The 23,865-nt window shown below is 35.3% G+C and overlaps 1 protein-coding gene across 1 annotated transcript in view; it reads left to right on the forward strand.

Moving 5' to 3' along the window:
* The window catches only part of Neurl4 (neuralized E3 ubiquitin protein ligase 4), a 124,415-nt gene that overhangs the window by 52,921 nt on the left and 47,629 nt on the right, over window positions 1-23,865 (forward strand). The window contains exons 16-21 of the mRNA XM_069834575.1: window positions 3,289-3,557; window positions 7,492-7,658; window positions 11,840-12,066; window positions 15,992-16,331; window positions 16,745-16,903; window positions 20,392-20,571. Of these exons, the coding sequence (XP_069690676.1) occupies window positions 3,289-3,557; window positions 7,492-7,658; window positions 11,840-12,066; window positions 15,992-16,331; window positions 16,745-16,903; window positions 20,392-20,571 (1,342 nt within the window). The remainder of the gene's footprint in view (window positions 1-3,288; window positions 3,558-7,491; window positions 7,659-11,839; window positions 12,067-15,991; window positions 16,332-16,744; window positions 16,904-20,391; window positions 20,572-23,865) is intronic.

The raw sequence follows: 23,865 nt of genomic DNA on the forward strand, positions 1-23,865 counted from the left end.
TATCATGAAAAAATATGGACATGATGATTCTATTTGAAGTCATAGCACCCCATGTACTGACTTTAATATAATGAAAAGAAGTTTGATTAAACTGATGGGGGTTTTGGGTGCTCTAGTAGCAATTGTTTTGTGTATTTACATAACCGCTTGTCAGTAAAAACAATAGTTCTGGATTAACGATGCTGTCATGCACTGAGATTTTTTTAGTTGGTTATTTAACGACATTATAAAACTACTAGGTTATTTAGCGTCAATGGAATTTGTGATAGCGAGATGGTATTTGGCGAGATGAGGCTGAGGATTTTCCATAGATTACTTGACATTCGCCTTACAGTTGGGGAAAATCTCGGGGGGGGGGGGGGAACCCAACCAGGTAATCAGCCCAAGCGGGAATCGAATCCGCGCCTGAGTGCAACTCCAGATCGGCTACACTGAGTTTAACAGGCTGTTACAATACCAGATTCTTATGTCATAATCAAAGAATGAGAGTTCATGAACACATAACAGTAACCTTATATGATTTTAATTGTAACATTTTTGTTGCTCTGTGAGATTATATCTAAAGAACACCAGCCTATACAGCCAGCTAAACAGGATAGAGATCTTTTTGGACTTTGTTGTAGGAGAGTCATCCAATTTTTATTTGGTCAGTACAGTGTGCTTCCTATTTTTCTTTCTGTCTAAAACTGATCCATATAACTGATTATAAAACTTTTAAATTAATTGCACAATCATAGATATGCTAATTCATGACGAAATTGTCGATGGCATTTTAGGTATGACCCATTTTTTGCAAACACTACAAACACTTACTTACTACACCATTCTCAAACAATTATAAAAAACATAATAGCTTGCACTACACTATTCATGAATTGGTAATCGCGTCATTATTCTCACACAAATAGAAAAAACACACAACTAACACTACACAATGCACGAATGAGTAATCCCTTCAGTAGCTTACAACAAACTGAGGTGACCTGCACACTGCAATGCCTGAAAAATGTTTCTGAACTTTGGTGTATATCGCAGGTGGGAGTAACATTTCTGTACACTCTGTGGTGTCATATACAGAGGACTCTGTGCAATGATATAATTTAAACTATGAGATGAATTTTGTTCATTGTCAGTATATATGTATTAATTTATTCGGAATGAAACACATGAAGTATAATAATTTTTAGTAAAAAAATATGTAGATCTCTATTTGAAAAAAAAATGATAGTGGCGATTTAGTCCAAATTATATACAGAGACTTTCTTTGTGATTTTTTGTGTTACGTAGAATAAACTATTAAATGAAACAGTATAGTGTGATCCACACTGACAACTTCTGCCAGCAAAATTCAGAATTACGTACATAATATAAAATATAGTATATTTTCTTCAGTAGACAAAGCTTCTCTTGTTTTGTAGTTTATCCGAAAAAAAATATTGCTCTAGTATTACTGTATATTCTGAAATCGCTAAATGTGTTTATAATTAATTACATACCAGTCTCTCAGATTTTCATACATTTTCCTTCGTTGTACAACCATCATATAACCTACTCAGACATTGTACTTAAAAACATGTTGCTGAAGCAAACATGATTCACCTGCTGAGATAACTCCAGAAATTACGATTGATACCGAAGTGGAGAATTTCCGTAAGCTTGAACACTATTTTTTGTGAGGTACATCGCTTACAAAGCAAGTAAATTTTTGTTGATACTGATATGAGAATGTGCTCCAGAACTGGGATTGAAAATAAATTGGTCTTTTTTTGTTGATACTAACAAATATCTCAATTAATAATAATAATAATAATAATAATAATAATAATAATAATAATATCATCATCATCATCATCATCATCATCACCATCATCGTTGTCATTGCACCTACCCACAGTGCACTGTGAGCAACTTCTAACAAGGAGAGGTTTCCGAGGAACGAAATTTTTTAATGAAACCTATGCAAAATATTTGGTTTAAAGAGTAGACTGAAACACTTGTAGATTATAAACATAGATAGTACGTCTGTTTTAAAGACTTTTCAAAACAGTATTGTCAGGCTTTTGCCACCCATCAGTTGCAGTTCATTTTTCAGTAAGTAGTCAGGTGGGTAAGATTTCCGAATGGATATCGTTGTGGACTGGTATGTATTAGAGTCTAGGTTCAAATCTTATCTAATTTTTTATTTTGTTATTTATTATTTTCTGCTGTTCAGTAATGGTTTACATTATCATTATGTTGGTGCTCTTTCATTGAATTTCGGTTATGGTATGTTTCAACACATTTCTCACTTACACCAACCAATGGGATTCATAGCTTGATACGGAGAAAAAGTATTGAAACGTATATGAAATATAATAGAGAGTGTCAGTATCATGATAATGTAAAAATTATTCAAAGTAGAAAATAATGAGGTAAAGACCAACAAAAGATGTGCAAGTACACAGATTCGAATAAACACCCTCAGCCATACTAGTCTGCATTCTTATCCATTCGGATATCCTGACTCTTGGCAAACAAGATAGGTAGGTGGGTAGGTAGGTAGGTATTTTATTAACTGTTGGAATACAATTATTCATAGCATCGCCAGTGTACATTAATCTAACAATGATACAAAAATTTTAAAGTCATCTTAATCTATGGTAACATGTCACATGCTTATTTAATAGAATACTAGTTACTTAGAATATAATGTATTTAATCACTAAGCAAATAACGTATTACTAATTCAGTCAGTAATGCATAACACACTAGAATAGTTACTTGTAAATAAGATGCTGAGTTTATTTTAAGAGATACACGATTAATTATTTTGTAATCACACACTAGCAGGCAAATTGATTTTCTTTCTTCTGCAATAGTGAAGATATTTGGCAACAACACTGTTTTAAAATGACATTATTTGGAAAACTCTCTGGTTTTTACGCCTATAACTGAGATGTGTTGGATTCTGCTCTTCAAACCCTATAATTTGGTAAAGTTTAATCAAAATAGCTCATTTCACTTCCTATGTAAGTTGGCAAGGTAGTATTCTGCATGTTTTTAAAGAATTATTTCCACATTGATGGACCCCTGTTGACTGTTTACCCTGTACGTTGTATTTACTGTAAAAACTGCTGGTAATGGCATCTCTGGAAAATAATATAGAGCAGCAATTTACTCTTTTATTTTTGGATAGATGATGATGATGACGACGATGACTGTGACGAGGATGGTAACGACTTATTAAAGAAGTATACATCAGCTGTATAGAGAATTAATTTTACAACAGCAGAATAAACTTGCTTACAGATTTAGCGTCTCCTGTGGCAAGAACGTGATATTACGCTCTGGAAACACTGTTGCTACTCGAGTTCGAAACTATGCGCACGCACTGGTATTCAGCAACAGTCCTCTGGAACCAGATGAAACATTTGAGGTGTGCATTCAGGAAGTAGCTCTCCAGTGGGCAGGAACACTGCACATGGGAGTGACTGCATTACAGATCTCAGACAGCTACCCAGCAGGAAACTTGCCACCGACCATTTCAGGACTGACAGCTGACACATGGTACATTACTGGTAAGCTTTTTTGGTTTTCTTTAATCATTCGTGTCTAACATTGTAATAAACAAGGGCTATTAGATGGCATTAAAATCACCTGCGCGGTACTATGAAAAATAACTCTGTTTCTATGGGTGAAAAAGAGAGACAAAAATTGTATCTGTGCATTCTCTCTTAATATTTCCTAGAGTTGCCTCTAAGAATAGCATTGCAGTAGGAGCTGTGGCCGATTGGTGTCTGTGCCACCAGCTGGAATTTTAAATCAAGACCTGACAATGTAGGTTTTAAAACAAAGGGAATCTAAAACAGTGTTTCTTGGGACTGGAGAAAATGCTACACAATAAGATTTGTCACAGACCTGTTGGACTGCTACGTTATTTGGAAGATGGAGAATTCCTTTATTTGTTAATGTTTTTAGCAAAATAATGCTGCCACATGTTTACATTTTGTATAACTTGTTACAAGCAAGATCAACTGATGTAGTTAATGTAAAAAAATGCTTTGTCTCATTTTATATGGGCTGTCAGGCAGATCAGAGAATCCACAGACCACATGTATATATGTACCGAAATTGAGTCTTTGTCAGTCAATAAGAAAATCAAAAGCCAGGCATATTTATACCAAAGTATTTTGTAACAGAATCATTTCGGGTCATTAAGCCATCTTGAAGTTGCAAACTTGCTAAATTCTGCCAAGTTCAGTGACTTTCATATGAATTTTCCAGAAAGAAAACTCGAAGTTGCTATTCAGAATTATCTCACTCTGGAAAAGAATAAGCTAAAGACAAAGAGAAAAGATTTCAGAAACACTGATGGTGCTGTTCCATTACTGCAGCTTGTGTTACCATGTAACCTACAAGATACGTTTTCTGAAGTAACAAAATTGTTGAGAATACTTGTTACAACGCCAATGATAATTGCAGAATCAGAAATGTGTTTTTAAACACTAAAAAAGATAAAAATATTTTTAAGGAACACCATATCACAGGAACGCCTCACTGTTCTTGCAGTGTTGTCAGTTGAGAAAATGTTACATTTTATTGTATAAGTTATTATATGTTGTATGCTATAGCACACTTAGTATTTTTGTCACTGACTGCCACTGGTAACAACTCACAATTGAACGTTATTAGTATTACTGTTTCTTGAGGTAGAAAGCATATGTACGTATTTCCTTAGTAAGATACAGTTTTCAATAAAATAGCGGAAGTCATGATCTCTCGTCTCTATTGGAATGTCAGATTCCCAATGGGCTATAGACATGAAAAGCGATACTTTCTACTACTTCCAAAAAATTGCATGATAATATTTTCATACAGTACCTAATTTCATCTTCGTATATCTTTCATTTGTATCATCTGTAATTATTCTACCACTTCTTCTTTAGGCTGAGTACAGTAGTTTGAAGTAAATAACTTGTAAAGAATTTGTATGCAATTTTACTAATCACCTTTCTGTACAGTATGCTTCCTTATAGTTCAAGGATGGAATGAAGTCCTATTTTAATGGAAATCTGAAAACTGCACTAAGTGATTGAAACAACATAACCATTCAAAGAGGAGTGGAATCACCGATGGATATTGTCAGGAATTGAAACTTTAAAATATAGTGTAAAACCTCTTTTTAACGAATCTCTAGGGGAATAATTATTTTTTCCTTTTATGCGGGTTTTTCTTGAAAGAGGATTTTCATTTAATGGATCATATGCAGAGACTAGAGGAAGGTGGAAAATAGGAAGATTGGAGAATACTGGGTTTGCAATGAAAGTCCTGCCCTTGGGCAGAACTTAGGGCTGAGAGTAAAAACTGATATCTCTTAGGTCATTTAACTACATTGTATTTGCATATTCTTAATACTCATAAATTTACTATTAGCAAATACACATTGGCAATATACCGGTACTTCCGCAATATATTTTCACATAATCACAATAACATAATATTTTTAAGTACAGATGAGGAGACGAGACCTGCATGTGAGCTGTGTGAGAGGGGAAAGAATGAGCTATCAAAAAGAGAGTTTGTTTCATGATGCTTATATGAATATACCGACATGGAAGTTCATCTCAGACTAAAACCGATCCTCTCCCTCCATACCCATTAGTGACATAGCCACGGCACATGATAAGGTCACAAGACAGGTCTGCCTACTCTACTGTATTGTAGGCGAAGGAAAAAAAGAAAAAAAAATGTGTAACCTTAAAAACTGGTGTATGGAAGGATTGAAATGATGTGGGTGGGCCGGAACAGTGTAGGAAATGATAATAATAGTGCTGTGTTATGCATAATGAAGAATGTGTAGGAATATGTATGAAGACGTACTGTTTTAAGAAGTGAATAATTGGGGTTGTAGGTTGTAGTGAAGTAATATTGAAATATAAATTTATGTTACAGTAATAGATGAAATAATGAAGGTTAGAGTGATTAATTAATTAGTTTGATGTTTTGAAATGTAGGATCGAATAATAAGTCAAGTAAAAGAGATGGATACAATCATAATGAGTAGAACTGATAGGAGAGGTGCTTAAAAACAGGTGATAATAAGATTGGATGTATTGAACTTAGTGAGAAAAGAATGAAACTGAAGTGATATGTAGGACAGAAATCTTGTGGTAGAGTAATGAAGTGTGAAGAGAGTGTGGATATGGTAAACTGATATGAGTGAAAGAACGAAAAACGGGGTAGGAAAATCAGTGTGTTATTCAGTATAAGTGATTGTGATATTGAAAGGGCTATTGTACCGAGATAGTAGAATAGCTAATAAAAAATTATACTGGTAGGTAAAGAAGAAAAGTAAGTTATTAAATTCCATGGATTAGACTTACCATCGATTCTGTGAAAAACTTGTTTCAGTGAAATTTAATTTTCGACATTTCGCATGTAAACTTATGTTTTACTATTTATATAGTAAGTAACAAGGAACTGTTAAAGAAAATTAGATCTAGTGATAGTCTAAATATGCAGAAGCTATAGAAGCGATATAAATGACGAAGTTGGTACAAGGAGTTCGTTGGTGAGAGGAATGTGTCAGCATTTTCAGATTTCAGAATATGGTAACCCTATATCATATCATATATATATATATATACATGTGTGTGTGCGTGCGTGCGTACTGTAATTAAATTTATAATTTTCATATGCAAACATACATTAATATTTCTATGAGCTTGCTTCCAATTAAAATATCGATGCATAGGCCTACTATCACTCGCAATTTACTGCTGCTAGTGTCACACTGCTGTGACAGTACTTTGTACAGAAATCGAACACAGATGTTTGGATTAGGTTCGAAATTTCTTTAAAACAGGTTGCGTATTCGCAAATTCATTCAAATGTATTCCTCAAAAGCGAAATTTTCCTCAAAGCAGGAACCAATTACATTGTTTTTATAGTAATTCTGCCAGAACTTTTTAAGTTATTTCTTAAAAATGGGAACATTAAACGAGGTTTTACTGTAATTCTAGTCAAGCAGGTGTGAATACATTTATACATAAACTAACAGCATCTTCATGTGATTGGTATCTTAGCAAATAAACATATGAAGGAGGATAGTACAGGTATCATGTAAAAATTCTGTTAAAGCCAAAGAGGTATTTGTTTCATTAATATTACGGTTCTTACTGTTAGTAAGGCATTACTAGTAAGAATAAACAAGAAAAACGAAAAAAAAAATTCTTCAAAAATATATTACTTGTAGTACTTTACCACACATTAGTTTTCGTCAGAATTGCAAAACACCTTAGTTCATGTTCATCAATGTGCAATTGTTCTTTGTAAGGGGAGATAGTTCTCTGCATTTCATTTTAATTCATGATCATACATTTTTATTTTTTAGATTTAATTAATTGAAACAAATAAAACAGAGATGTTCCATACACTCTACATATTTTGTGTGTTGGTTATGTCAAATAACTATGCAGTGTGACAGTATAAGTCTTTGAAATATTTCATCAGGTAATGAGGTGCGTCGCAATTCAAGCACACTCAAAGTAAACTACTGTCCAAGTCTGGAGTGGCTGGTGTCAGGGAACCGAGTTGGAGTGCGTCGAGATGGTGATGGAAACTTGCGTTTCCTGCTCAATGGGGAAGATATGGGAGTTGCAGCAACCAACTTGCCTAAGGTAAAAATACAAATTTGTATTAAACAGTATAGTCATAATTACGTAGTTGAATCATTTTAAGTACGTGCAATATGTCTCTAAAATCTTCTTTAGTTAAGGAATTCATCACCTTCACCTGTCATCTTATTGCTGTATGTAATAAATTCCATCTCACAGGTGCATTGGTACATATGTACCAACTTCAGCTTCACTCACATTTTCTTCAGCTCCACAGTTCTACATGACTGATAGTTGTTCACTTAAAACTGAAGTCATTTATTAAATTGTTTTGGGGTAATGACTATTAAAAAATTCGTAGTGATTTTTATACTTTATGCTCATTTAAATTTGGTACTGGTAACATTGCTCGTTTTTGTGTGTGTCTCTCTTTCTCTCTTTCCTCCCTGCCTATCTCCCCATCTCTCCCCTCTCTCTCACTCACTCTGTTTATGCGTAAGATGAAGATACGAATGAAATGAGCTGTCCAGTATGTTCTTAGAACCTTAGTTTAAGAGAAATAAATTCTTATATGCAGAATTTTGTGCTCTGCTAACAATTCCAGGCCAATCCAGATAATCACTACTCTTACTGAAGAGAGTTCATTATAATACGATTAGCATCCCTTTGTCATATACACATTTGAAGGGCTAAGTGGATGAAAGTGGTATGTGACATTTATTTTAAATGTGGGTTTTCTCAATGGACAATCTTTGCACAGCTAGCCCTCCTTCAATGTGTCCTTGTAGGGGAAGAGAAATAACCTGGGCACAGAGCAATCTGCCTGTGGCACACGCTTGCCCATACAGGCTTGAATATGCACCATTGAACTAACCCAATACCCCTCAAAGTGAACATATTCTGACAATGGACTCATTGCTACCACTGCACATCAAGCTGAGCAGGATCAGACCTAAATACAAGCACTGTAGTGCTTTCTTTTCTTCCTCTGAAAGTGGTTCGCATATTTTCTTAATAGGTATGAGAACATACGTATTTTTTACTACCTAAGCAAAACGAAAATATTCATAAAATAGTTTTATATTGAATTTTATATATCTGAATAGGGAGCAGGTCCTTGGTACTTACCTACTAGAGACCTCAAAACTGTTCTGAAAGTTTGCTCACAGTCGAGCCTTTATTGTTCCAATTCAAAGTCACTTCCTCTACCAAATTATCCCACTCATTTTACTACTTCCATTTATTAAATCTGAATTGATACACTCTAGTAAATTACACCTTACAGTAGAATGTACTGACGAAATACTTGCGTCATTTTGGTCGAAATGAATTGAATATCAGAAAAAATTTCGTCAATTATCATCATCAGTAAGTTCATGGATTAGACCTCTTCGCCTGTTCTGTTCAACTTTCTTAGGGCGCCCTCTTGGTTTCTTGCCTTGTGGTGTATAATGTAGACGTTGATGTGCTTTTTGTCTGGGGTCAGTCTCTCTTTATGAGTCTTCCATTTATTTCTATATGTGTGAATTTTGCTGGTGACATTATCTATATTGAATTTTTGACGAATCTCTTCATTTGATATGTATTCTAGTAGCAAATGCTCTGCTAAAGGTCTTAATAGTCTGCTGCTTTAATTATTCTCAACTGAGTTGATGAAAGTGTCCAGGTCTCTGAGCCATATAGGAATGTTGGTACTGCTAATGTCCTGTAGAATTTAAAATTTTCTCTGATCATACTTCCTTAATTAGAACTCGCTTCATTGTACCTATCAGTTGTTGAAATTTAACTTGTTTTCTGTGTCTCTTGGAAAGATGTAAGAGAGGTGGCAATCTAGGTAAGTGAAAAAATTTACTTGTTCTATAATTTGTCCATTTATCACTATTTTTCCTCTGAGTGGGTTTGTTCCGACGAATGCCATGGTTTTCGTTTTATTAACTGATATTTTTAGGTTGTACTGATTTAAAATTATCCATAAATTATGTATAACTAGCTGTAAATTATCTTCGGAATCTGCCAGAATTATTTGATCATCTGCATATAGTACCGTAATGTCGGTGTTTCCTATCATATACTGATTTATTTTATATTTCCATCGTTTAGTGATTTTATTTATGTACAGATTGAATAATGCTGGTGATAAAGGACACCCCTGTTTAACCCCTTTATTTATTATTCTAAAATTATTACTAATGTTGAAAAATTTCGTGTAAAAATTAATTTTAATATCTCATATTAGTATTAGTGGTGTTAGTGTAGTAGAGCTTTGTGTGCTACCGTGCATCTCTCAAAAAGTGAAAGTTTCAGCTGGATAATCATAATATATTTTGCATGTATTGTAAAAAAAGTTTTAATGGAAGGTTGTCTCTTATGTTACAAGACGTTTAGAATCGTTTTTAACCCAATGGATTTATATTTAAATTTCCTGCACTTGGAGTTAATGTTCAGTTTGCAGATGAATGTGCAATGTGGTGTAAAAATTAATAAAAAAAATAATTACTGAAGATTTTTAATGCTGAATTTATCAGAGGCTATGCCGAAAGTATATAGTTACTAATTAAGACGTGTTACAAAGATATTTTGGTGTGGTGAATTTCTCACAGCTATGGTTCGTCACATGAGGCAATTAGATTTCATATTACATTTATGCACCTATAAAACATACCATTATGTGACATTTATGAATGGGCTATTAGATTGGCTAATTTATCAGTTTCATATTCCAGCACTGAATGACATTTCTATGTACCGACATATTTGCCTTGATGAAGTACGAGGGGCAGTCAGAATGTAATGCTTCCTATTTTTTTCTTCCTTTTTTTAATTTACAAGAAAATTAAATGGAATTTACATAGCATAATAGTCACAACATTCACGATTAATTTATCACTTTTCAATATAATCTCCGTTTCTTTTTCCACAGTTTTTGTCCATCTTGAAACAATAGCATGGATTCCAGTGTGGTAAAAATTACTGTCCTTCTTCCTCAGCCATTGACACACGGAATTTTTCAGTCTCTCCTCATCTTCAAAGTGATGCCCACGATGAGCTTCCTTCAGTGGATCGAACAAATGGAAGTCTGATGGTAGTAAGTCAAGGCTGTATGGTGGATGAGGCAAGACTTCTAACCAATTTTCGTAATCTCACCAGTAGTACATTGATTGTTATGTGGTCTTGCATTGTCGTCCAAAAGAAGAATATCCACTGTAGTTTTTGATGGGCAAACACACTGAAGACGTGCTTTAAGCTTCTTGAGGGTTTCGACGTATTGAATAGAATTTATTGTGCGACCCTGCTCCAGAAAATCAACCAGAATCACACTCTCTGTATCCCAAAAGACTGTCGCCATAACTTTCCCTGTAGATCGCACTGTTTTCAATTTTTTTCTTCTTCGGCGACGTTGTGTGACGATGCCATTCCATCGACTGTCTCTTGGATTCAGGTTCAAAACAGTGAACCCAAATCTCATCTCCAGTCACAATATTCGCCAAGAACTCCTTCCCCTCCACACTGAAGTGTTGCAACAGATCGGAGGCTATTGTTTTCCTTGTCTCTTTATTCTGGTCGGTCAATATTTTTGTACCCAGCGTGCACAGTTTCCCAGTTTATCAATAATCACACTGCCTTTACCAATGGAGAGCATGAGACATAATTCATCTGTTGTTACTCGACGATCATCATGAATGATTTCGTCGACTCACCGGATGTTGCGTGGAGTCTCTGCAGTCACTGATCGGCCACTTTGCTTTTCCCCTTCAGCTTCTGTACAAAGCTGTTACTGTAGTGGATTGTAGAAGGTTTGAGGAATCGCGCCAAATTCAAATTTTTCACATTACCGAATTATTGAAGGAGAAAGAAAATTGGAGGCATTACTTTCTGATCGGCACTCGTAATTTACCAGGTATTGCTTAGAATTATGTTGCATGGAATGGCCTATGTACCACTTTCCAATAGAATTAATCAACATGTACAATTTAATAGTGTAAGCATTCTAATTGATTTTAACCAAAATTGAATTGATCGTTGAATTTGAATGAGAAATTTAATAAAAGCCAATTTACTCAAAGTTTTCTTTTGGTTGTATACATAAATGAAGTTAATATGGCAAGTTCTTTATATATATATATATATATATAAGACAAACTATGCATCTTAAATGTTTTTATAGTGCATGTTGTTTCCTCTTCTCATATTCTGTTGTAATTGAACTGTTGTACTATTGTACTATTACTATTAATTCCTTACAGCGTGTATTTGCTGTGGTCGATCTGTATGGGAATACACAGAGCGTGGCTGTGACCAGTGTTAGGTCGAGTCAGGGTCCTGCAGTTGTAGGATCTCCAACAGAGGTGGAAGAAGCAGAAGGTGCCCTTGCAGGAGCCATGGCAGAATCACTTCGTTCCAGCAAATTGCACGATTCATTGGAAATGCTTTTGGATGCAACAACACCCACAATGCACTCTGCACGTCTCCCGTGAGTTACCTGTATTATTATTTTATACAATTTTGTATATTACGCTTTTCCAGCAGTTGCTGTGTTAGCACAGGGATTGTTTATAGTTTGATTATTAAATATGATCACAGGTGGAAACAGAAATTTGTCCATGCATTTATATCAAGCAAATTTCCGAAGGTTTTATCACATTTCCAAAGTAACACCTCAGTAATACAAAATTTTGTGTGAGTGATGGAGCAAATTTATTACAATGGAATTTCGACCTCAGTGGAGTAGTGATACTTATCTCTGGACCCAAGATAACAATTTCAATCCTCGCTGAAAGTGGTGGACTTCTAGATACGAAAGAAATCGAAGTCCAACTTCTATTGGATGAGAAAGTAAATCCAATAGCTCCATCAGCGAATAGGGATTATAAAGAATGGACACTTCGCGTTGGTACCTTTGATATAGACGGACTGATTTCAATGACCTTCAAGCCAGCTAAAGCGTGAGATTCGGCTTTCTCCCTAGAGTTGGTGCTGACATCACACCAGCTAGCAGTCGACACAGCGGAAATATAACACATATAATTAATACATCTAGGTACATTATATACTCAAATAAAATAAATTGGATCCATAAAATAATAAATCCGTCATTAACTGTAATGTCTAGACTTTAGAATTCCTTTATAATGAGACGATGAAAGAGAAATGGAAAGGAGAAAAATTCTCTCCGGCACCGGGATATGAACCTGGGTTTTCAGCTCTACGTGCTGACGCTTTATCCACTAAGCCACACCGGATTCCACCCCGGCGTCGGAAGAATCGTCTCAGTTTTAAGTTCCAACTCTTGGGTTCCCTCTAGTGGCCGCCCTCTGCACTACGTCATAGATATCTATGAACCTAGGACCGAAGTCCACATATGTGCTGAGGTGCACTCGTAATGAGTGACTATTTGGCCGGGATCCGACGGAATAAGCGCCGTCTTAAATCACAATGTGATCTACGCATATCATATATATTATTATAATGTACCGAAGTACATATGATATTTCCATGCAGATATTCTGCATCATCATACGATGAAAGAGAAATGGAAAGGAGAAAAATTATCTCTGGCGCTGGGATTTGAACCTGGGTTTTCAGCTCTACGTGCTGACGCTTTATCCACTAAGCCACACCGGATTCCACCCCGGCGTCGGAAGAATCGTCTCAGTTTTAAGTTCCAACTCTTGGGTTCCCTCTAGTGGCCGCCCTCTGCACTACGTCATAGATATCTATGAACCTAGGACCGAAGTCCACATATGTGCTGAGGTGCACTCGTAATGAGTGACTATTTGGCCGGGATCCGACGGAATAAGCGCCGTCTTAAATCACAATGTGATTTACGCATATCATATATATTATTATAATGTACCGAAGTACATATGATATTTCCATGCAGATATTCTGCGTCATCATACGATGAAAGAGAAATGGAAAGGAGAAAAATTCTCTCCGGCGCCGGGATTTGAACCCGGGTTTTCAGCTCTACGTGCTGACGCTTTATCCACTAAGCCACACCGGATTCCACCCCGGCGTCGGAAGAATCGTCTCAGTTTTAAGTTCCAACTCTTGGGTTCCTTCTAGTGGCCGCCCTCTGCACTACGTCATAGATATCTATGAACCTAGGACCGAAGTCCACATATGTCCTTTCCATTTCGCTTTCATCGTATGATGACGCAGAATATCTGCATGGAAATATCATATGTACTTCGGTACATTATAATAATATATATGATATGCTTAAATCACATTGTGATTTAAGACGGCGCTTATTCCGTCGGATCCCGGCCAAATAGTCACTCATTACGAGTGCACGTCAGCACATATGTGGACTTCGGTCCTAGGTTCATAGATATCTATGACGTAGTGCAGAGGGCGGCCACTAGAGGGAACCCAAGAGTTGGAACTTAAAACTGAGACGATTCTTCCGACACCGGGGTGGAATCCGGTGTGGCTTAGTGGATAAAGCGTCAGCACGTAGAGCTGAAAACCCGGGTTCAAATCCCGGCGCCGGAGAGAATTTTTCTCCTTTCCATTTCTCTTTCATCGTATGATGACCGCAGAATATCTGCATGGAAATATCATATGTACTTCGGTACATTATAATAATATATATTTATAATGAGAGTTGAGTCGTTGACCCCAACAACAATTAAAATATGTAATGATTTGATAGCACTGAAAACGGAAAAACAAAACTCTTACGAGAAGTAAAACCATATACGTATATTATATTATATACAAATATTAAACGAATTTGATACTTAATTTTATAATGTATTATATTATTTTACAATATACTTTATTATATATTATCTGAAATATAAAATATTATTATTATTACAACTAGTTCGTCACTGAGAAATAAGGAAAAGCTGTTAACTTGTATTTATTTGAAGCAAAGCGTTACTGGATTATGCAATAAGGTAGGCGATGTTTGAATCCTGTGTCTCAACTCTATTCTCACTTATTATCTTAGCCTATGCTCGATTACACTAACCTCTAGTGCTTGAAAGTAGAACTAAACGCTGGCGCACAGAGAAATAAAACACAGGCAAATTCGCTTAGTGTCCATTCTTTATAATCCCTATTCGCTGGTTCCATGTTGTAATAGCATTATGTCTAAATCTGCCATTACTCTGTTCTCAATTATTGGTAACAGATTTCACTATATTAATGTTTGTATAGATAAGACGTTTTATAAAATACCGGTATTCTTATTGAATTGGTATTGTCATGAAGCTAGTTCGAGTAATTAAAATGTGTCTCAGTGAACATACAGCAGAGTCTGTATAGGCCAATTTCTATCTGATGCTTTTCCAATTCACTGCGGATTAAAGCAAGCAGATGCACTATCACCGTTACTTTTTAACTTTGGTCTAGAATATGCCATTAGGAAAGTCCAGGAAAACAGAGATGATTTGGAATTGAACGGGTTACATTAGCTGCTTGTCTATGCGGATGACGTCAATATCATAGGAGAAAATCCACAAACTATTAGGGAAAACACGGGAATTTTACTTGAGCAAGTAAGGAGATAGATTTGGAAGTAAACCCGGAAAAAACAAAGTATATGATTATGTCTCGTGATAAGAACATAGTACGAAATGGAAATATAAAAATTGGATATTTATCCTTTGGAGAGGTGGAAAAATTCAAATATCTGGAGCAACAGTACCAAATATAAATGACATTCGAGAGGAAATTAAATGTAGATAAAAATGAAAAATGCCTGCTATTATTCGGCTGAGAAGCTTTTGTCATCTAGTCTGCTGAAAGTTAGAATTTATAAAACAGTTATATTACTGGTTGTTCTGTATGGTTGTGAAATTTGGTCTCTCACTTTGAGAGAGGAACAGAGGTTAAGAGTGTTCGAGAATAAGGTGCTTAGGAAAATATTTGGGGCTAAGAGGGATGAAGTTACAGAAGAATGGAGAAAGTTACACAATGCAGAACTGCACACATTGTATTCCTCACCTGACATAATTAGGAATATTACATCCAGACGTTTGAGATGAGCAGAGCATGCAGCACGAATGGACGAATCCAGAAATGCGTATAGTGTGTTAGTTGGGAGACCTGAGGGAAAAAGACCTTTGTGGTGGCCGAGACGTAGATGGGAGGATAATATTAAAATGGATTTGAAGGATGTGGGATATGATGGTAGGGACTGGATTAATCTTGCTCGGGATAGGGATCGATGATAGGCTTATATGGGGGTGGCAATGAACCTCTGTGTTCTCTAAAAGCGATTTGTAGTAATTAATAAGATAGGAAGTGGAAATAATACTTCCTTACATACATGTACAACATGCACAAATTTAAAATGTTTATCATTTTATCCAGGGCCAGTTATGAACATTCATCACTGGAAGCCAACTACATTTCATTAATATAATTATTGTGTTGGTCAGTGAACTCGGGGCTGCAGAAGTGAATACAGCTGAAATGAGCCGTTCAAAGTCGTGTGATGGCAAACTTGATGACACGGTGGAGGTGAACTCGTCCATGGCACCTGTGACAACAGCCACAACTACAACTATCACCACTACAACTGCTGTGGGTCAGACCTCAAGTGGTTCCAATCAGACAGTACTCGAAACATCTCATCAGCCGATTGTCTTTGAACTCCATGAAAACCACGGCCGCAATGTCCAGTTGGGTGAGGGGCGTAGGACAGCCAAACGAACAGCAAGCTACAATCAAGGTGTTGTAATTTCCAGCAAACCACTACCCAGGGAACAGTTGTTTCAGGTGAGGTTTGTTTTAGACATTCTGGAATTGGTGTTAACCATTTACAATCCAAGACGAGATGCAGAGTAATTAATTACTTATTTTCATTGTTGATTTTTTTTTCTGATGTCATTTGAATCAATGTCTCTATTGTATTTAAATATTACAACTTAGTTTTATAGTTCAGAAACATGTACCGGTATTTTCATTTCTTCATTTTTGTTCATCCATTCATGAATATATATAGTCATATCTTTTACCTATAAATAAGCTTACTTATTGCTTGTTTACTTCATTATATATATATATATATATATATATATATATATATATATATATATATATATTGTATATAGTTGTATTGTGTTCTTTCATGGAGAGCGAAATTTTCCATGCCGAACCAAGTATATTGTTTATGTTCACTTCAATTTAAGGTACGAGTGGACTCATTGAATTCTCGTTGGGTTTCATCATTGATGTGTGGTGTCACATGCCAGTCTCCTGAGAAAACTCATTTTCCTCTCACAGCCCTTGGCTTCAAGAAAAATTCATGGATTATCTGCAGTGACTGCGTTTTCCATAACGGAATTAAGGTAATTCTTTGAAGGCATAAATAAATTGTTCTTATCTATAAAATTATCATTTGAACGTGATGAAAATTAACTGATTTAGGTTTCATGTTTTACCTGTGAATTTTTATTATGGGAAGTTATTTCCTAATTATTTTTGTCAGATCACACAAATTGAGCAGTATTGACAATATTTCCTGTAAGAATTGAATGTGGAATGACTAATATTAAAATTATTAATTCAACCCATTCATAGCTTGGTTTTAAATTCTAAACAACAAACACAATCAATTGCTTTCACAACTTGCTTGCTGATTGTGACAACTCAATATGAAGCATAAAAGCATTGCAGCAGCAGGAGTAGTAGTAACAGCAATAATAGTAGTAGTTTAATATAGAATAAAAATGAAAAGGTAATAAACATCAAAGGAAAAGTAAATAACCTGAATTAAAACATTTCTGCCTCTGGTACGTGATATTTTTAGCAAAGTATTTAGCTGAGATAGGATTTCGTATGAGTGACCAATATAACATGTGTAAAGAAGAAAGGAAGATATTTAATAAAGACAATTCTTTACGCTGCATACAGAAAATAATTTCAATTCACTTAAGAAAATAAGAGTTGCAAAAGTCTCAGTGACATTGAATTAAAAGTTCTTGTTCTCCTATGAGATTTATTCATCCACTTTCTAAGAAGCACTTGCGTCCTGATTTTGTTAGATATTAAACCTGGAAAGAGATGCAACAAATATACATGATGTGTAAAATAATTTACAGGTTAGTTCAAGTCTTTAAGAAGTGCTTTACGACTACAATTTGTATGTTCTCATCATTCAAAACAGGATATTTTCAGTAATCTTTCTTTAACTTAAAGCTGCCATAGAACTTCCTTTCTCGTCCGTAATTCGTTCTCAAATTGCAATGGTTTTCAAAACTATGGTAATTGAATAATTTAAACCTACACCATAGTGAAAACCTCTGATTGAGGTTCTGACTGATATATACGTCTATTATCAGGTAATACATCTCACTTGACAGTATGTATCAGGAAGAAAAACTGAGGGGCGTTTTCACAAAACTCGTTATCTACAAAATCTTGGTTTTTTTTTTTTTTTTTTTTCAAGAGAGCTCTTTTCTAAAATACACAACTGTAGATACCGAGTTTTGAAAAATCTCTTTTATTTCAAGATCAATTTACTGATATACTTACCAACTTTAGCTTAATTCTGATAGCACCATTGGATTCTCCTGACCCAAAAACATAAGGATACGCTAAAACCTCAAAATCGAAAAAAAAAAATGTAGATAACGAGTTTTGTGAAAACGCCCCTCAAATTGTTTGTATGCATCTGAAATCTAATTAGTATAATATGTTACTAGTCAGCGATGTCTGCAATGGAAGGGGGAAGGAATTGGCCACCCTACCCCATTATCTCCTGGCTTAGTTGCCTCGTGCGTGATACCTTATTGGTGTCACTTGAGAGGATCAAACCTGTCTTCGGACAGTTTGTTTAAACAACCATAGTGAAAGTATGTTCCTAAAGTTGAACCTAACTACTTGTGAACTTAATTTTATTTTTGATTTTAGCTTACGAGTAGAACAAAAATGGTAGCCTATATTATAAGAAGTATTGTCCCTTATTAAAGCCACATTGATTCAATTAATATATTTAATCCATTTTATTTCTTGTAGCACTTTAGTATTAAACTTAACAGACAAAGCTTTAGTTTTTTTATTAAGAAGTGTTGCATCTGTTGTATGAGAAACTTGTGTACACAGATTACATCTAGAGGTATATTTCATTCAGCTGCCTCGAAATCATTAACACAATTTAGTTTGTCTTTTAAGAAAGTAATATTCATATGTCTCTCTACTATTTTCTAACTCGTATTTTTGTTTGAATATATTTTGCATACAATGAAACTACACCACTGTCTGCTTTGGACACTGTCTCATTTGTGATTATCCAAGTCTTTTTCCGGCCATTTGATTCATACAAAACACTGGGGCACGTGACTTGTGATGGCACGAGATCGTGAACTCATTAGTCATTCAGCTAGAATGTACCCAGTATTCTAATCTGTAAATAATGACCATTAGTATAATTCCAACGGTATAGAATTTAATGGTATCTAGTAAACATGAGATGACATTTCGTAGAAATGCCAATAATAATCAGTAAGGAAATATTTACATAAAATAGCAAATGTACTTACACCAGTGGCGGCTGATTGACTGAGGCAAGTGAGGCCGGGACTCAGTCACTTGGCTTAACTGAAATCAAATTTTGTGTTTTTATATAATGTAATAGTTATTTGAATGAAGCATATATCGCTGTAGAAGCATTTGAAAACTTTGTGATGTATATAGACCTGTTTTGCAGTAAAATTTGTTCCTGAGGCCAGGATTGCTCGTGCCGGGTCTGGCTTGTGATGTATATAGACCTGTTTTGCAGTAAAATTTGTTCCTGAGGCCAGGATTGCTCATGCCGGGTCTGGCTTGTGATGTATATAGACCTGTTTTGCAGTAAAATTTGTTCGTGAGGCCAGGATCGCTCGTGCCGGGTCTGGCTTGTGCAAGTCGTGTCTTTTCGCTGGCTTTGAGTTTGCGCTTTTAACGTTGTAGCTGAGGCACAATTCGTCTGGCCTCATGGCCTGGTCAGGTTTCACTTCTCCCATCCATGGGCCGGCCTCAAGGGTAGAGTGGGGTGGGAATAGCAGTGGTGACTTGTCTTCCTAAATAGGCCATAAATAACAAAGTTCCAGCTCTTTGGCAGGCAGAGACCCCACTCTATTTTCTCCCCTTATGTATTAGTTTATGACTTAAGCGAGGGTGTTGTACGTCGTAGAACAGTAGTGAATCTGGGCCAATGTTGTTATGTATTTTGGGAAAATATAAACAGAAACAGATGAGAGAAATAATGCTGGTGCAGTTAATTCATTGTTAGAGTGTCCTTTTTCGAGAAGAAATAATATTGAAAGAAAGGAAGTTTTAAATTAAGAGAGAGCCTACCGAGATATAATACCTACAACATGGCTGACAATTTTTCTGACAGATAATCTCAAAACACCAGTTTCTGTTGCATCCTGGTATGGGCAACATAAATGGTTGTGGTGCAAAATAAACTTCTCTTGGCCTTGTTTGTTGCTGTCAAAGGAAAAAATAAAAAGAAAAGAAAGAAAGGGGATTTTCAACACATAATATGGGTTGCTTCATCACACTGAAACAATCACTGAAACTCACAGCATAACAGCTTATTTGGTGAGTGAAATTATTTTTCATTAATAGTAATAATAATAGACTAATAATAATAATAATAATAATAATAATAATAATAATAATAATAATACAGTAATAATTAAATTAATAATATAATAACAATAATAATTTATATCATAAACATTTCCTATCGGAGGCACTTAAGTTACATCTGGCCTCACCAAGAATTTCGATCACCAGCCGCTACTGACTTACCACATGAGTTAAATATAATGATTGGCTTTCTTTTCAGGTTAAAGGTTGCTATGGACCAAACTTGGATAGTTTGCAGTCTTGCCACTTGGTGGGAGTATTGGTGGACAGTGAATCACGTCTCCACTTATATGTGAATGGCGTGGACCAAGGAGTGGCTGCTTGTGATATCCCATCTGTGTGCTATGCTGTGGTGGATGTGTATGGGCAATGTGAAGAGGTGAGTTTCTTCATCTGTTTGAGTGATTCTGTTATGGTGATGTTTAACATCAACAGTATGCCAAGTCAATCCATTGAGTATTGAGCACAACAGTGACCATTGCCAAAATGTGCAATTAATTTCAGACTTCTAACGGCAGAAATGAAATTCACGCTCTTGAACCACAAAAAATTATGATGATAATATCATCATCGTCGTCGTCGCCTTCTTCTTCTATAGTAAGAATCATAACGTAATAATATATGATTTCGTGTTCCTATCAGCTTTGACTGAGCAGCTGTATAGAACACATCCCCACAACAACAACAACCACCTACGCTCGACAGACTGAGCTTAGAGATGTGACATCCTGGAAAAAAACTGTTATTTTAATATTAATACTATTATTCATCTCAACTTAATGCTAATGGCATTAAGCTTTGAAAAACTTGATATAATAGCTAATACAATTTACTCAACACAATCCACAATCCAAACAAAGATAGCTAATTGCAACCATGAATGTTCCCAACTTGTTTGATTACAACACGCGCAAAAAATCAATTACGAAAAATGATTTCTTCTCCCTGAAGAATTATATCAAGTGTCAATGTTTTATAGTTTAATAGATCTGTTATAATTTTATCCATTTATTGTTCTTGTATTTTAATATATTATGACCAGACATCGGATTCTAGGGCAAATGCCTATTTTGTTTCTTTAGGAGAAAAGTAAAAATAATTATTAATATTTGTGTTTCATGGAAATTGAAAGGTATTCAAAGAGTTTTATAGTGCCCTAAAATGCCCTAAAACGGTTATTAGAGCCTAATTTGTTAATATTCGCCTAAAAATGCCTAACTCACTGTAAAGTTTCGCATTTTACTCTTACTTTTTATAATTTATACATGCATTCACTGCGAAATTTAAGGCATTTAAAAAGTGGAAAGTTTGCTTCACACCGGCCATGAAACCATTGATAAAGGAAACAAAATGTTTTGAATCTCACGACACTCGCAATAGATTTCACCGAATTTAACATGTTTGGAGGCATAAATGCCGACAAAGAACCAACCTTAGTTTTGAAGCAGGCAACAATCACAACATGTGCTGCTACCGATTCAGAGATATACTATACTATAAAAATGACTTTTCGGTCTGAAACCGATTAGCTGTACTGCCCTTCAGAGTGTCATAAAATCACAATTTTTGGAGAAAGAGTGTTTTTGAAATATTTATGAAAAGTCGTAAAACTGCGAATTAGTAGGGTAAACCGTTACCAAATATTTAAAAGAATGGCCCTCCTAGTGTTAACACTACCAGGAAATGCAACAATAAGTGGAACTTTGTATTTTTGTCCAATTGAATCTCAATAACAACGGTTCATTTGAATGCTCGTTAACAGTTGCTCTTTCCCTCACCTTATTTGTGTTGAGAAGTTTTGAGCGGTAGGACGTTTTCCTGTGAAGTTTAACGCGATAATGCCGAAAAATATAAGTGCAAAATCTACATTGATCCGGCAATGGCTAACAGAATATTCAGAATTCACTTATGATGGAAAAATAATATTCTGCAAGATTTGTAGCAAACAGGTATGTAACAATAGTTGAAATATATAAATTCTATTAATTTTAATGAGTAGGCCTATAATATTTATACATTGACTGAGCTATCCTGAGGTATAATTCTTTTTAAGACCACTACACTTTAACCTTTTAAATTCCGATAGTTAAAGTATTTGCAGGTCATTAAAATTTTGATTGTTCGAACCCACTAACTTTGTGATAGAAATACGGCAATACAACAATTAGGATTTTATTTTAATTCAGTTTACTTTACATTTTTAGATTTCGCAAGAAAAGAAGTGCCACCTAAAGCAGCATGTGCAAGGAGCGGCTCATAAGGCTAAAGCTCAGCAGAAAAATCAACTGCAACAAACTTTACTAACACAGCCTACTTCATCCAATCTCAGCAGCAATTTCTATGCTGATTTAACCAGAGCGTTTGTTGCTGCTAACATTCCCTGAAATGCAATTGAAAATCCGGTTTTAAGACAGTTTTTACAAAATATCCCATCTGAGTCGACCCTAAGAAAAAATTACTTAGACAGAATATACAATGAAACTTTAGCTTCCATTCGGGAGGATATAGGTGATTCTTACATATGGGTCTCTGTGGATGAAACCTCAGATCCTATGAATAGGTATATAGCAAATATGGTAGTAGGAAAACTTAGTCCTGATGGACCTTCGATTCCACACCGCGTATGTGTTAAGGAACTTTCGAAAGTGAATAGCCAAGCCATTGCTTATTTTGTAAATAAAGGCCTACAGTCTTTATACTCAGGTAATATAGACGATTCTAAAGTTCTGTTGTTTTGTACTGATGCTGCCTCATACATGGTTGCTGCAGCTCCACTTCTTAAAACATTTTATCCTAACCTCACGCATGTAACCTGTCTAGCACATGGCCTTCACAGGGTTTCTGAAACAATCCGGAATGAATTTCCTCTTGTCAATTCGTTTATTTCTAACACAAAAAAATGTTTTTGTAAAGCCCCATCCAGGATTTCAATATTCAGAGAGAACTTTCCAGATATCCCACTCCCACCTCAGCCGGTTGTTACACGATGGGGAACCTGGATTCAGTCAGTGGTGTATTATTCTAAGTATTTTAAAGAAGTGGTCACAGTTATTGATAAATTACCTGAAACTGATAGTGCAGCGTGTGTGAAAGCAGTGAAAGATTATCTGAATGACTGACGAGTGAAAAACGACATTGCCTACATAACATCAAACTTTTCTTTCATACCTGCAAGCATTGAACAATTAGAACGTGAAAAACAATCTCTTTGTAGCCAAATAGCAATAGTAAAGGAAGCTCAAGTGAACATACATTCTGCTTTGGGCGAAACTGGGAAAAAAGTTAAAAATAAGTGGGACAACGTATTAAATAAGAATGTAGGATTTTCATTGTTGGAAAAAGTATCAAGAGTGATATCGGGGGAAAGTGTAAATGTTCCAGTAAGTATTGATGTTTCTATTGTACCTAATTTAAAATTTGCGCCTCTCACATCAGTTTCGGTTGAAAGAAGTTTTTCTGCTTTCAAAATGATTCTCAGTGACAAAAGGCAAAGGTTAACTGTGGAGAATTTAGAAAAAATTCTGGTGGTGTACTGTGCAGATAATTATAATAAAATCTGAGCATGGAACTGAATTTCAATAACTTAAAATGAGTAATCTTGATATCAATAATCATTATATCATTAGTTTCAATATATTAAATTTGTGCAGCTCTGTTTATAAATATAATATAG

Source organism: Periplaneta americana, chromosome 9 (genome assembly GCF_040183065.1).
Source record: "Periplaneta americana isolate PAMFEO1 chromosome 9, P.americana_PAMFEO1_priV1, whole genome shotgun sequence".
Taxonomy (NCBI): Eukaryota; Metazoa; Arthropoda; class Insecta; order Blattodea; family Blattidae; genus Periplaneta; species Periplaneta americana.